At 47.3% G+C, this 14,371-nt stretch overlaps 1 protein-coding gene across 1 annotated transcript in view; it reads left to right on the forward strand.

The window, feature by feature from the left end:
- The first annotated feature begins 733 nt into the window (after positions 1 to 733).
- XRCC1 (X-ray repair cross complementing 1) overlaps positions 734 to 14,371 on the forward strand; it is a 24,340-nt gene continuing 10,702 nt past the window's right edge. Inside the window, exons 1-11 of the mRNA XM_018554623.1 lie at positions 734 to 852; positions 2,128 to 2,220; positions 3,950 to 4,057; positions 4,604 to 4,762; positions 5,774 to 5,848; positions 6,926 to 7,043; positions 8,319 to 8,431; positions 9,607 to 9,730; positions 9,862 to 10,090; positions 12,184 to 12,300; positions 12,931 to 13,018. Of these exons, the coding sequence (XP_018410125.1) occupies positions 802 to 852; positions 2,128 to 2,220; positions 3,950 to 4,057; positions 4,604 to 4,762; positions 5,774 to 5,848; positions 6,926 to 7,043; positions 8,319 to 8,431; positions 9,607 to 9,730; positions 9,862 to 10,090; positions 12,184 to 12,300; positions 12,931 to 13,018 (1,275 nt within the window). The 5' untranslated portion in view covers positions 734 to 801. The remainder of the gene's footprint in view (positions 853 to 2,127; positions 2,221 to 3,949; positions 4,058 to 4,603; positions 4,763 to 5,773; positions 5,849 to 6,925; positions 7,044 to 8,318; positions 8,432 to 9,606; positions 9,731 to 9,861; positions 10,091 to 12,183; positions 12,301 to 12,930; positions 13,019 to 14,371) is intronic.

Consider the following 14,371-nt stretch of genomic DNA (forward strand, 5'->3'; position numbering starts at 1 on the left):
CACCAATAGTCCTTCCGTGGTACTATACTCACCAATAGTCCCCTGTATTACTCACTGTAATCACCAATAGTCCTCCACATTACTCACTATACTCACCAATAGTCCTCCGCATTACTCGCTATACTCACCAATAGTCCTCCGCATTACTCGCTATACTCACCAATAGTCCTTCCGTGTTACTCATCAATAGTCCTCCGCATTACTCACTATACTCACCAATAGTCCTTCCGTGGTACTATACTCACCAATAGTCCCCTGTATTACTCACTGTAATCACCAATAGTCCTCCACATTACTCACTATACTCACCAATAGTCCTCCGCATTACTCACTATACGCACCAATTGTCCTCCGCATTACTCACTATACTCACCAATAGTCCTCCGCATTACTCACCAATAGTCCTCCTGATTACTCACTATACGCACCAATAGAACCCCCACCACAGTATCCACTGTATATGTCAATAGTCCCTCCGGATTACTCCTTACACTCCCCTATAGTCCCACATGTATGGCCAGCCGTAAAGTAAAACGCATTGGATGGTTCCCAATAAACGTTACAGCAACATGCGGCTTCCCGTGCAGCTGGAGTGGAACTTTAGGTGAAGCAGATGCGTTTAGTTCAGGTATAGATCGCGCAGCATTAATACTGCGAGGAAATGTTTCACCCTAATCCTCCTTGTATTGTGTCTGTTGCAGTGGGCATGCATTGGCACCTGCTGAGACAGGAAGACAGACTGGGAGGCGGAGCGCACTCTCTGTATTCCACGTTCTGGTGAAAAGCCGACATCCCTGAACAATGCCTGAGATCAAACTGAAGCACGTGGTCTCCTGCAGCAGCGCGGATACGGTGAGTATCCTTCCAGAATGGGATTTGGGGATTTAGAGCTGAACTCCGGGATAAATACATACTGTCCTCCTACAAGAGCCATGTGTACTCTTCATGATTCTGGGTGAGCTTTGTGTATTTCTTCCAGATCTGTGACACTTGGAGCTTCCTGTAATAAAGACTGGTCACTGCTGCTCTCTAGCCTTGTGCAGGGTGATTGGTCTTGTCTCCTCCCCCTCCTGTAATAAAGACTGGACACTGCTGCTCTCCTTGTGCAGGGTGACTGGTCTTGTCTCCACCCCTCCTGTAATAAAGACTGGACACTGCTGCTCTCCTTGTGCAGGGTGACTGGTCTTGTCTCCACCCCTCCTGTAATAAAGACTGGACACTGCTGCTCTCCTTGTGCAGGGTGACTGGTCTTGTCTCCACCCCTCCTGTAATAAAGACTGGACACTGCTGCTCTCCTTGTGCAGGGTGACTGGTCTTGTCTCCACCCCTCCTGTAATAAAGACTGGACACTGCTGCTCTCCTTGTGCAGGGTGACTGGTCTTGTCTCCGCCCCCTCCTGTAATAAAGACTGGTCACTGCTGCTCTCTATCCTTGTGCAGAGTGACTGGTCTTATCTCCGCCCCTCCTGTAATAAAGACCGGTCACTGCTGCTCTCCTTCCTTGTGCAGGGTGACTGGTCTTGTCTCCGCCCTCTCCTGTAATAAAGACTGGTCACTGCCGCTCTCTCTCCTTGGGCAGGGCGACTGGTCTTGTCTCCGCCCCCTCCTGTAATAAAGACAGCTCACTGCTGCTCTATGTCCTTGTGCAGGGTGACTGGTCTAGTCTCGGCCCCGTCCTGTAGTGGGTGGAGCCTGCTGGGTTCCTCCCACAGCTCTCTGCACAGGCCATGTACAGCACAGTGATGTCACTACTACGTTTACAAAGTACTAACTGGGTTTAGAAAGTAATTCGGTGCACACCAAGTGGAGTTATATCCTTTGTGGCTAATCAGGAATATATTTAAATGCATGTTTGTGCCCGGAGTTCAGCTTTAAAGCAATCCTGGACTTTGTTCTCCTGGATCGTGCCTCAGTTTGTTGTCTGTGGTTCCTCTGTCATTAAACCTTTGGGCACTTGAGACTGAACCCATGAAATGACACGAATCGCAGTCTCAGCAACCACAAACAACGGAGCCGTGTAATCACTGAGTCCTTTCATTCTGAACATCCTGAGCAACACACTTGTCACAAATGCTGGAATAATCCTTTTTTTTAATATATATTTTTTATTTTCTTGGTGTATTTTTAGACGCATACAGCCGAGAATTTGCTGAAACCTGACACATATCGCAAGTGGAAAGCCAAACAAGTTGGGGAGAAACAGATCTCTGTCATCCTGCAGGTGAGAAACAAAAAATTCCTCTTGCCCATGTCTTCTTTTTCTTTATGAGCCCCCCGCCCTTCCATGAGTTGGTTCAAGTAGTTTACTGGCTGGTCACATGATGCCCTGCAGACCGCCTCCTCCTTTTAAAAAAAACATTAAATATTTATTTATAACTAATTAGTAAAGACAGATTATTATTATATAGGATTTCTACAGCGCTAACAGTTTGCGCAGCGCTTTATGCCATATAGATAGGGGTACAAGATAAATATGGAAGTGCCAAACACATCCTCCCCCCCCCCATGCGCTCTCCACCCCATATTCTCCTCCTGTGCTCATCACAGTATCTAAGGACATTGCCCCTCGCTCATACCAGGAGCACGGCTCCTGCCGTGCTCACACCACCAGGTCTCCCCTCTTGACTCCACTCCCGACCCCCTTCACCACTGTACTTGCATGTTGACTCCCCCATGCCTGCACATGCCACCTTGCGCCTATGCCTGTACATGCCACCTGACACACATGCCCCGTTGACTCCCCCACACCCATGCCTGCACATGCCACCTGGCGCCCAATGCCTGCACATGCCACCTGGCGCCCAATGCCTGCACATGCAACCTGGTGCCCATGCTTGCACATGCCACCTGGTGCCCATGCCTGCACATGCCACGTTGATTACCCCACACCCATGCCTGTACATGCCACATGACGCCCATGCCTGCACTTGCCACCTGACTCGCTCTCACTGCTGCACCGTCCCCCACCTTAAGCCCCCTTTCCTGTCCACCACACCTGCCACCATTCCATCCCCCTTCCAATCCCCAAACGTGTCTATTGTAGTTATGAACAAAAAGACAAAACAATGATCGGCAGCTGTGTATATATCAATGGAGAGGCATATAACCCCATAACCTGAGCATAGTCATACAAGAAGGGGTTGTGGTGTGTAAGGGGTGCAGAATATGGGGAAGGGGGAGGGAGGCATACATGTGGAAAAGGTGGGGACCAATGCCTTAGCAATAGTGGTGTATATAACCCCATGTGGTACATAAGAGAAGCACATTATGGGAGAGGAGGGGAAGGGGGCATGCATGTGGAACCTGAAGAATATTTTGGAAGAGATGGGGACCCTAGCCCTATGACATCAGCACCACTCTCTGTGTTGTTGTACTGTGAGCCCAGACTGAGATAAGGAAGCATGGTGTGTCTACGACAGCCTGGACTCACAGAAAATTCCACCAGTGTCATCAAACCCAGAAGAGGACTGGCAGAAAAATGGCGTCAGCACCGGGGTCTGTGAGATTTTCAGCACTTACACCCATAGTGGCCCTGGAAGTATAGCATGAGCTGTACTAATCCTGACTAGTGATGGGCTCGGGCGTGTTCGCAGCTCCACGCGCCGAGCCGGCCAGGAAGCTGACAGCGCCAATCACAGACGCTGAGACATTGAGACATATGCCGATCTCTGCAGCTGCGGACCAGGCTAATGTCTCAGTACCTGTGATTGGCGCAGTCAGCTTCCTGGCGGGCTCGGCACGTGGAGCTGCGAGCACGCCCGAGCCCATCACTAATCCTGACGTGTAAACCAACCAAAGAACATGCTGTACAGAGGCTGCATGAGTGGGGGTTTGCACCTGAGGCCAAGACATGTTTTCTGCTCTGTGCCTGGTTAGACAGTCCTGTCTGTAGTCCTGTCTGTCCGCAGTCGGGCTTTAATATACATTGTGCTTTCTTGTCTATGTTGTAGTTTGAAAAGGAAGAGCAGATCCACAGCATCGACATAGGAAATGAAGGCTCGGCCTTTGTGGAAGTGTTGGTCGGCCACTCGACCTCCGTCAGTGAACAGGAGTACGAGGTGAGTTTGGAATATTATGGTGGGAATTTGCACTTACGTATAGCTACATACATTTTTTTATAGTGTTGCAAAGAGTGGGAAAGGGTTAGAACCCCTGTCAGTCATTTGACTATGGATATACGTGACTCAGTAATGTTATCCAGCAAGCAGCTGCCACCTCGTTTTGAACACACTGGGTCTTTTAAGAGTCTGAGTCGAATGAATGCATGGCACATAATTGGTAAGTCTACATGGGAATGATGCCGGAGCCAAGCAAAGTATTGATGCTTTAAACTTGTAACATAAGTGTGGTGAATAGGCAGCTCCTTGAGCCATAAAGCTGGAGGGTCTTGGGTGAAAACTTGGAAGTACAGCAAATAACGGGGCACCAATGGGATAGATCAGTCTGACAATCAGATGAAGTTAAAAAGTTGATAGCCAACACGGTTTTGGGGGTTGCATAGATCCCCCTTCTTCATGGCCAATGTAGACAAATACAAAACAAACCAGTATACGTATTGCTGAATATCAGAATGTGCAGTAACACTATAACAACTTTCTGAGCAGGTGATCCTGGGAATGTCTTCATTCATGTCACCAAGTGAGAGCAAAGGTGGAACCAACCTGAATCGCACGAGGATGTTCGGGCCAGACAAACTGGTGAAGGCGACAGCCGAGAAGAAATGGGATAGAGTGAAGATAGCTTGCACTCAGCCGTACACAAAGGTGAGCTTTGCCCAAAATGCTCTTATACAGGAGCTGGAGTGAAAGAAAAAAAGTTTCACTTTAAGGCCTCATTCAACGACTAACAGCCGGCCCGTGCAGATCCGTGCGGCGTGCACGGCCGTATCGGGCCGCTCCCGGGAAGGACAGGTGCTGCGTGTGATTTGTACGCAGTAGCTTGTACTTCTCTATGGGAGGACGTGGCCCTACGCTGCCGTACACTCACCCGAACTGCACATCCGTGCAGGTGTCCGTGCTCAGATGCATACAGGATCCATCCTGTCTGCGTATGAGTACAGACACTCGCACCCGCACGGAAGTGCCGCTTGGGTTAGCGTATGGCTGCGTCCTCCCATAGAGAAGAACAGGCTGCTGCGTACAATCACACGCAGCACCTGTCCCTCCCAGGAGCGGCCCGATACGGCCGTGCACACAGCACGGATCTGTACGGGCCGGCTGTTAGTCGTGTGAATGAGGCCTAAAGCTGAACTCTGGGTAAAATATTTCTTACCCCCTGCACTGCAAGGGTTAAGTGCTAGTCTATTTTCAAAAATAACAAATATACTCACCTGATCCCCTGAGCCGGCCGTCTATGACAGCGCTCCCTCCTGCTTGTCTCCTCTGCTGCAGCTATGGTATGTCCCTCATGTCTTATACACTGTGTATAGAATGTGATGATCTATGGGACCTTAGACCATTGCAACAGTAGGGGAGCCAGGCGGAAGGGACTGGTATAAGAGCAAGCCAGCTCGGAGGGTAAGGTGAGTATAACTTTGTTGTCTGTGAACCTATAAAAAAAAAAAGAGCACTTAACCCTTTCAGTGCGGTGGTAGCCCCACTGCAAGGGTTACAAAAAAGTATCCTGAGTTCTGCTTTATTGTCACATAAAGTACGACATCCCTTGTGCATAGTGACACGTTTGCTAATCTTGCTCATAACATTTCATTAGAAGGCAGTCACGGCTTTAAAAGGCCTGAAAAATGTGATCAGGTTCTCTCTTCTCTTTTCCATTAGAATCTGGCGTACGGACTGTCATTTATCCGCTTCAACTCTCCACCTGACAAAGACGAACTGACTCCGCCTTCCTCGGTATGAAGATTTAATTGGTATTATGCATGTAGAGTAAGGAATGGAATTAAAAGAGAACTATGGGGTAACCGTTTTATCCCATAGTTGTCTCTAGGGTCACGGGAGGACATATACTAACCTCCCGTGACCCAAAGCTCAGTATATAAGAGAGTTATTGCCCGCTAATACTGAGAGCGCCGCATCCCGACAATACTGTCGAGATCCACCCAGCTGGCTGATTAACAACGCGCTCTGCCTATCTAATGGCAGAGCCAGCTGTGCCCGCCCCTCCCCCCGTCCGTTCTTCCAGTCAGCGCTAGTGGATCGGAGAGGGGGAATCCCTGCGGGGAGCGGTGACTGGGAGTCACTGCTCTATACGGGGAGATGATCGGAAAGTGAGCGAGCGAGCAATGGTATGTGATCGCTCACTTCCCGTTATATAGAGCCGACCTATGACAGTTTCATTGTCACACGTCGGCTCTAACTATAAGGATGAGTGGAAATCACTGACCTCATGCTTCTCCTTTAAGGAAATGAAGGCAAATTTTAAACCCGGACTCCTGGAAAACGTTTAATCTAGAAACCCCTGTGCTATGGCTGTGCTGGTGACCATACTTTTCTCCTCTAGTGCTTGGTCACTAGCTAGTCCTAAATTTTGATTTTATAGAGGAGTAGAAGCCCTAAATTTTGATTTTAAAGGAGTAGAAGCACACCGAGGAGGTCATTGCTCTGCTCTAAATTCCTATCTTATACATGAAGGTAAAACTGACATGCCGTGACACATGTAGCAGAGCCCTGATTGGCTCAGCGTGCTGCCCGTCCCTCTCCTAATCTGAGGATTATCAAGACCCATGTACCACTTTTATGTTAAAGCAGCCTAGAGCTCAGCTATAAAATACTTTCAAAATGAATTTGATGTTTGGTTAAATCATAGTTTATTTATATCTGTCCTGAGTTCAGCTTAAAATGATAAAGACTGGAGCAACAATTACATATTTGGGTTCCCGCTTTATTTTTATAAGCTGCACTAGAAAAAATGACAGCTGACATCCGGTTGCTATTGCCAGCACTCTGTTCTGACGTTTGGTTCATCTGCAGAAAGTCACCAAATTGGGGCAGTTTAAGGTGAAGGAGGAGGACGGCTCATCGCCATCGATGCGTCCGGGGAGCCTCTTCTTCAGTCGCACCAGCAAGCCAGAAGGTAGCCCTCCAAAAGGTAATCTCTGCGTTATATTTGGAAGCAACAAGGGAATATATTGAACCTGACACCATTTTGATTTAGTGAATAATAAAAGCTCATCTCAAATATGAACCAGATGAGGGTTCTATCTCTTCCTTACTCTGTCCAAAGCTAGAAAAACAAAAGGTATTGGCTGGAGTTGTACTCTTTAAAGTGGAAAGCTGTGCATGTCACCCCAGCTCCTGCAGCCCCCGTGTGTTTTTTATATTTTTAAAAAGTCCCTCTACAGAACCTTATTCCTGCGGTCTTCTATCCGTTCTGGTGATGTCATGGCAGCTTTCCCTGGTAGCAGGAGGGCGGGCATTCCAACAGGACTGAGCGGCACTTACCTGAGTATTATGAGCCCAGCCTATAGGATGACGCGTAAAGTTACCACCACTCCAAACCCCCTCCCGGGATGGACTAAATCTCACGTTTCGTTTACTAATTTGTATTGAGATTGTAGTCCATCCCGGGAGCGAGCTTGGAGCGGTGACTACTTTACAACACACACAGGGACCATGGGGAACACAAGTAGCCCCCCTCCAGAAGGGGGGACAGCGTGGGTACCAATTCAGAGATGATTGGAGGATCTACAGCCGAGTGATACACAAATCAGATACATTGTTGTACTTGAATGCATTTTTAGGTTTTAACTCCTGAGTTTAGTGTCACTTTAAAACTGGTAGAACTATGGGGCAACCTTTTTATCCCATAATTCTCTTAAGAGTCACGGGAGGACATATGCTAGCCTCCTCCTGTGACCCAAAGCTCAGTAAATCACGGGCTATTGCTCATTATGTACTCAGAGTGCCGCAGCCTGGACGGATCCCGACAATACTGTCTGGATCCACCCAACTGCGTGAGTGACAGCTGGCTGTGCCTACCTAGAGTCAGAGCCAGCTGTGCCCGCCCCCTCCCCCGTCTGTTTCTCCAGTCAGCGCTGGAGGATCGGAGAAGGGGGGGGATCCCAGCGGGGAGCGGTGACTCATAGTCACCGCTCTCTGCAGGGAGATGATTGGAAATTGAGCGAGCGAAGGTATGCGTTAGCCCACTTCCTGATCTATAGAGTCAACCTGTGACAGTTTCATTGTCACAGGTCGGCTCGAACTATGAGTTTGAATGAAAATCACTCACCTCATAGTTCTCCTTTAAGTTCCAATTCATATTTCAGTTATCTTGTGCAATTATTATATGGTAAACCATTGTTGAATTGTGATGGGTATTATCTGCTTTGGGTTGATGTATCTTCTCCCGGTCTTTGTCCCATAGCACCTCCGCCATCACAAAGCTACGCCTCTGTGGCATTACAAGGAACCAGCTCCACAGACACCAGCAGTGATAAGCCGGTCACCAAAACGCCACCCAGCAATGCCACACCAAAGGTAATGGAGTTTTATTTATCTTTTTATTTCTATAACTGTATATGCTTGAAATGTATCTTTATGTTGAAGTGAAGCAAAGGAGTGTGAGCTGGTACGGGGGCTGACATTAAAGTGAAGCCGCTGTTTTGCTCTGCATGGGCAAAGCATGCATTCAGTTTAGGTGCTGAGGGTTCGTTTTAGGGAAGGGTTAAATAGTAGTACTATAGTGTAGGGCAGGGGTGGGGAAACTCTGGCCCTCCAGCTGTTGTGAAACTACAAATCGCATGATTTATCTGTCTCTGGGAGTCATGCGATTCCTTAACCACTTGAAGGCCATAGTGTTTCACCCCCTTCCTGGCCAGGCCATTTTTCAGTATTCAGCGCTGCCGTACTTTGACTGATGTTTATTCCGTCATGCAACGCTTTACTGAAACGATTTTCATACCATTTTTTGGGGACAGATAGAGCTTTCTTTTGGTGGCTTTTATTCACCACTGGGGTTTTTATTTTTTACTATATAACAAAAAAAGTACCCTAAATTTTTAAAAAAAACATGTTTCCCTATAAAATGTTATGAAACATTTTTTTTCACCCCAATTTTTTGGTAAAATATAAAAGTCGGGGTCACGTCGGGAATTTGCATTTCCACAACAGCTGAAGGGCCGGAGTTTGCCCACCGCTAGTGTAGGGGGATACAATTATTTTTGTTTACATTGCGTTGAAGTTTATTCTGCTTATATTTTGCATTTCCCGTCCCCCCATCCACATGCTAAAAGAAAGCCAAAATCTTTTTTTTCTCCTAATTTTATACCTTATTTTCAACCCAGTGACACCAAAACTAGGTCTCTGTGCAATGCAGGCAGATCATGGCTGGTGGGTGGAGCCTGCAGGGTGCTGTACATAGCTTCCTGAAAGCAGGAAGCTCTAAAAATATCCACATGGGATGCTGAGACTGCTTGAATGAAAGAGCTGAAATCCAATGAATGAAGAGGCGGTCCAGGGACGGTAGGAAGGTGCTAGATGATGTTGGACATCCTCCAGCCAGTCACTCTGACTTGCTGCAGCTTCTAATGCGCATTGTGAGAAGCTCACAGTGTGCAGTGATATCAGAGGAAGCTATTTCAGTCCAGGAGAGGAGCCTGTGCAAGACTGAAGAAGAGGCTGGAGTCACTCTTTAATTTTTCTTTCCCTTACAGGAACCTTCATCTGGTAAACGCAAGTTTGAGTTTAACAAGGACTCCCCCAGCCGTCCTCTTGCCAAGGTGTCCCCATCTAGCTCCAAAGAGAACAGCTCGCAGCCGGCACCCAAGAAAGTTAAAGGTACTGTCTGGCTAATGTGTGGAAGTGTCTTGGTCTGATTGACCACATTATCGAGATACTGACCTAGTGTATTGTGCTGCAGTCAACCTCATCACCTTTCCCTTTAACCTCTTTTGTTGGCGCTGTTTCAGCTGAAGCCCAAGCTCCTCCTCCTGTTAAGAAGACTCCACCCCCTGAGAAACCTGCCAAGAAGAAGAACTCCTCCAGTTCTCAGCCCGTGGAGCTGAATCGGATCTTACAGGGAACAGTTTTTGTGCTGAGCGGTTTCCAGAACCCTTTCCGGTCGGATCTCAGGGATAAAGCACTGGAGATGGGTGCCAAGTACCGACCAGACTGGACCCCGGACAGCACCCACCTCATGTATGTACAGTAACAGAAACCATTAGTTGTCACCTTTATATTGACTGTCTTGTTTAAGGCGACATGCTTCCTTCCTGCCCTGGAACAATGGCAGTTAAAGGGTTGGAATATTGTTTTCTTTTCCGCATAGGGTATTATGGGTAACATTTCTCTTCTTCAAACTATGTCCAAAAGATATAGGAATAAAGCAGCGGTCCTCCATGGCTTTAGCAGGGAAAGACAGCCGGGTGTTCAGCAGCAGAAGTGTATCCTTGTTTAAACCATACAGGTATATAGTAAAGGAAGAGAAGGCAGGCGGACCTCGGGCAGGACTCCGTGTCACAGACGCAGTTTCAATAAACGGATTCAGCGTGGAACAGAGTGCAGCCGGATTCTTCCTTTACTATATATATATCTATACAGTATGTCCAAAAGATGCTTTAAACTATATCAGTCTCCTAAAGAGTATCTGTCACTTGCTCATTTAGGGCAATGTGACAGGTCCTGTTGACAAGCAACTTCCCACCCAACCTATATGTACTTAGCATGTGTGCCTGCAACACTTTGTCAGCAGATGCACTGAGAATTATCCTGTATTTCCGAGCATGTGACCTCCTCCCTTTCTTCCTAAGATGCAATGTTCAGACCTGAGGTCCATTTGCTAGGCGTGAACACTCTCACGTAATGACATAGGTAATTAACCCTGTGTAAATTCCAACACAGTGCTTACACCAGCTTATGACTCTGTGCTCCTGCAGGTTAACATTGTGACAGGGGAGTGTGGTAAAGATGAGTTTAAAGGAGAATGATGAGCTGAGTGATTTCCACTCATCCTCATAGAGCCGACCTGTGACAAAGAGTGAGCAGAAACATGCACCGATCTGCTCACTTCTCGATCGTCTCCCTGCAGTGACCGTCAGTCACCGCTCCCCGCAGGGATTGCCCCCTCCCCTCTCCATTCCTCCAGCGCTGACTGGAGGAACAAACGGCGAGGGGGCAGGCACAGCTGGCTCTGCCTCTAGATAGGCAGAGCCAGCTGTCACTCACGCAGCTGGGTGGATCTCGTCAGGATACGTCCCTGCTGCGGCGCTCTCAGTATATAGCAGGCAATGGCCCGCTATATACTGAGCTTTGGGTCACGGGAGGAGGTTAGTATATGTCCTCCTGTGACCCTAAAGAGAACTACCCCATAGTTCTCTTTTAAGAAACCCTGGATGGCAAATGTGACAGATATTCTTTAATGTCACCAGGCCATTTATTTCAACAAAAATATTCCCATATGATTATATGTTCAACATGTTTAAGGTATTTTATGCATGCTATTCACCTGTAAAAGCCTCTTTTGGGTAGACGTCCAAAACACCTGAGATTTCTGCTGGGCACCATCATCTCGCATGCAATGTCAGCAGCCCCAGTAGACTCAGAGCTCCTTATAGCGTTCCCCTTCACTCCTTCCCCAGAAGCTACATAAAAGATGATGTTGGGAGCATTTCATGAGTGTTTTATGAAAGAATAGATCCCCAGCAATCCTTTAGACATGCGTGCTCTTCCCTGCTGGCCACTGGGTGCTGCCGACTTTAGCTGTGCAATCTGCTGATTGTAATCAAGCCAACTGATCAGCAGATTGTACAGCTGATGTTTGCACCACCTAAGGAACATGTACAAATAAAGGATGCCAGGTTGTGTGTTCTTTCGTATTATCCTCGGGAACAAAATTGTTGATGGCAGAGCGAGCTAATAGATGGCAGGAAAAGTATGGATCAGTTGGAGAGGGGATTGATGATGAAGTTGTTCAGACAGGAACTGAAAGTGGGCTCAGGATAGCTGCTGAAGCTTCAAAGGGTCATATTGTGGAGATGCAGGAAATGGGCAGTATATCAGTTTAATTACAGGGGAGGAGTTGCTACAAGTCTGGGAACAAATATAAGACTGGAGCCCATCTTTATTGGATATTGTTGCTGTATTTGGTCACATGTAAGGAATTGAATCAGGCAGAGTTGTACTTTTACTGATCAGGTCTCTTTAGTCAAAACGGTGAGCAGATATTGTTATCTTTATTTGTGATACTTGTCAATAGTTATACAGTCAATATTTTTTTTTTTGTCCCCTCCTAGATGTGCCTTTGCCAATACCCCCAAATACAGCCAGGTGAAATCAGCAGGTGGAACCATCGTGAGGAAGGAATGGATCCTGGACTGTTACCGGGCAAAGCAGCGTTTACCTTGTAAAAAGTAAGTCCCACCTCCTTTGTTTGCAGATGGGTTTTAAAAGAGAACTATAGGGTAACCTTTTTATCCCATCGTTCTCTTTAGGGTCACGGGAGGATATAACGTCCTTCCTGTGACCCAAAGCTCAGTATATAGCGAGCTATAATGCGCTATATTCTGAGATTACCATAGCTGGGACAGATCACAACAATACTGTCTGGATCCACCCAACTGGCTGATTGACAGCGGGCTCTGCCTATATATAGGCAGAGCCAGCTGTGCCAGCCTTCTGTTCCTCCAGTCAGCGCTGGAGGATCGGAGAGGGGAGGGTGGAATCCCTGCGGGGAGCGGTGACTGACAGTCATCGCTCTCTGCGGGGAGATGATCTGGAAGTGAGCGAGCGACGGTATGTGATCGCTCACTTCCCGATCAGTGGAGCCCATGTGTGGCAGTTTCAATGTCACATGTCGGCTCTAACTATGAGGAGGAGTGCAAATCACTCAGCTCATAGTAAACTGACAAGTTAAATGGCTTTAGCACAATTGCAGTATGTGGTGGATGGCATTAGGACCCCACTAATTGGTTCCACTTGAACAGGTACCAGTAACAAGAAGAGACCGATCCCTACCAATTCATGTACTGTTTGCATTTCAGATATTTAATGGACGGCGGTGAAAGTAGCACTGAAGACGACAGTGAGGAAGACTCTCCACCCCGACCAAAAGCCCCAGCACACAGACCAGTAAGGAGATTATTCCTTGGTATTGACCTTATCCGCCCTTTTATTATTGCCATCATTGTACCAAGGCGGATACCGTGCTTGCTGCCAACTTGCTTTACACCACTACATACATCCTGAAGAGCATTACTGTCAGCAGGCATTTACTAAGTGCCAAGCAGCTTTCTTAAAGCAAAACGTCTTTAGAAAAACAATCTTTAAGAAATAAACAGGGAACACCGATGACAGAGGATACCCAGAGCACGAAGGAGCTTTCTAACTCATAGCAGAAGCAGTTCACTTTCAGACTCTCTGTCTCCGATTGACAATTTGGACAGAACCATATGGAGGAAGGGGGAGGAGTCACTGCTTTGACTTATTGTGTAAATTTCCGCTTGAGCTACTATGGTCTGTAAAAACAGCTTTTCATCAGGAGGAAAGAGAAAACACTGGACGAAAGTAGCCAATTTCTCCCCTGCTGGGGATGTGATAACACAAAATACTTGTGTGCAGTGTTTTCTAGTTAACCACCTGCTGTCCGGCCGTTGTAATTAAACGGCCAGATGGTGGCTTCTTGAATGCAGGTGTGCGTTTTTAGACATCCTTCCCCACCCCGCTCTTGCCCAGCGCTGGTCGGCGGGCACGAGTGGGAAAGCTGTTTGAAATGTAAATAGCCGCAATGCCTGTTTAGATGCAAGAGTTCTGGCGTCTGTAGAGACACCTGATCGCTTGTATTTTGTGTGTGGGTGTGCACCCCCCTCCGCCGATCTCGAGTTCTGCTGTGCCTGGTGCGGGCCAGGACCAGCGCAGCGCCTCTGTGACAGGAGATCAGTACACAATCGCCCTCTGATCTTCTCCCCAGTGTCAGAAGGCAGCTGTCATTCCCGGCTGCAGAAGCTGGTGAAGCAGATCTCTGCTTCACAGCTTCTTTGGGGGTAACATTAGGGGTCTTAGAGACCCCCGATGTCTCCATAAAGAGGACCGGTCACTGCATATTGGGTATCACATACAGGTGAAACTCGAATAATTAGAATATCGTGCAAAAGTCATTGCAGTAAGTGCTGCAAAAGGGGCCCAAACCAAGTACTGAGTACATATGCATGCTTGTACTTTTCAGAGGTCCGATATTGTTCTATGTACAATCCTTGTTTTATTGATTGCATGTAATAATCTACTTTTTTGAGGTGGTGGATTTGGGGTTCTTGGGGTTTTCATGAGCTGTAAGCCATAATCATCACACTTATGACAAATCACGGCTTGAACTATCTTGCTTTGCATGTAATGAGTCTATCTCATATATTAGTTTCACCTTTTAAGTTGCATTAGTGAAATAAATGAACTTTGCACGATATTCTAATTATTCGAGTTTCACCTGTA

The sequence above is a fragment of the Nanorana parkeri genome, unplaced genomic scaffold (assembly GCF_000935625.1).
Source record: "Nanorana parkeri isolate BGI_ZX_2015 unplaced genomic scaffold, ASM93562v1 scaffold166, whole genome shotgun sequence".
Lineage (NCBI taxonomy): Eukaryota > Metazoa > Chordata > Amphibia > Anura > Dicroglossidae > Nanorana > Nanorana parkeri.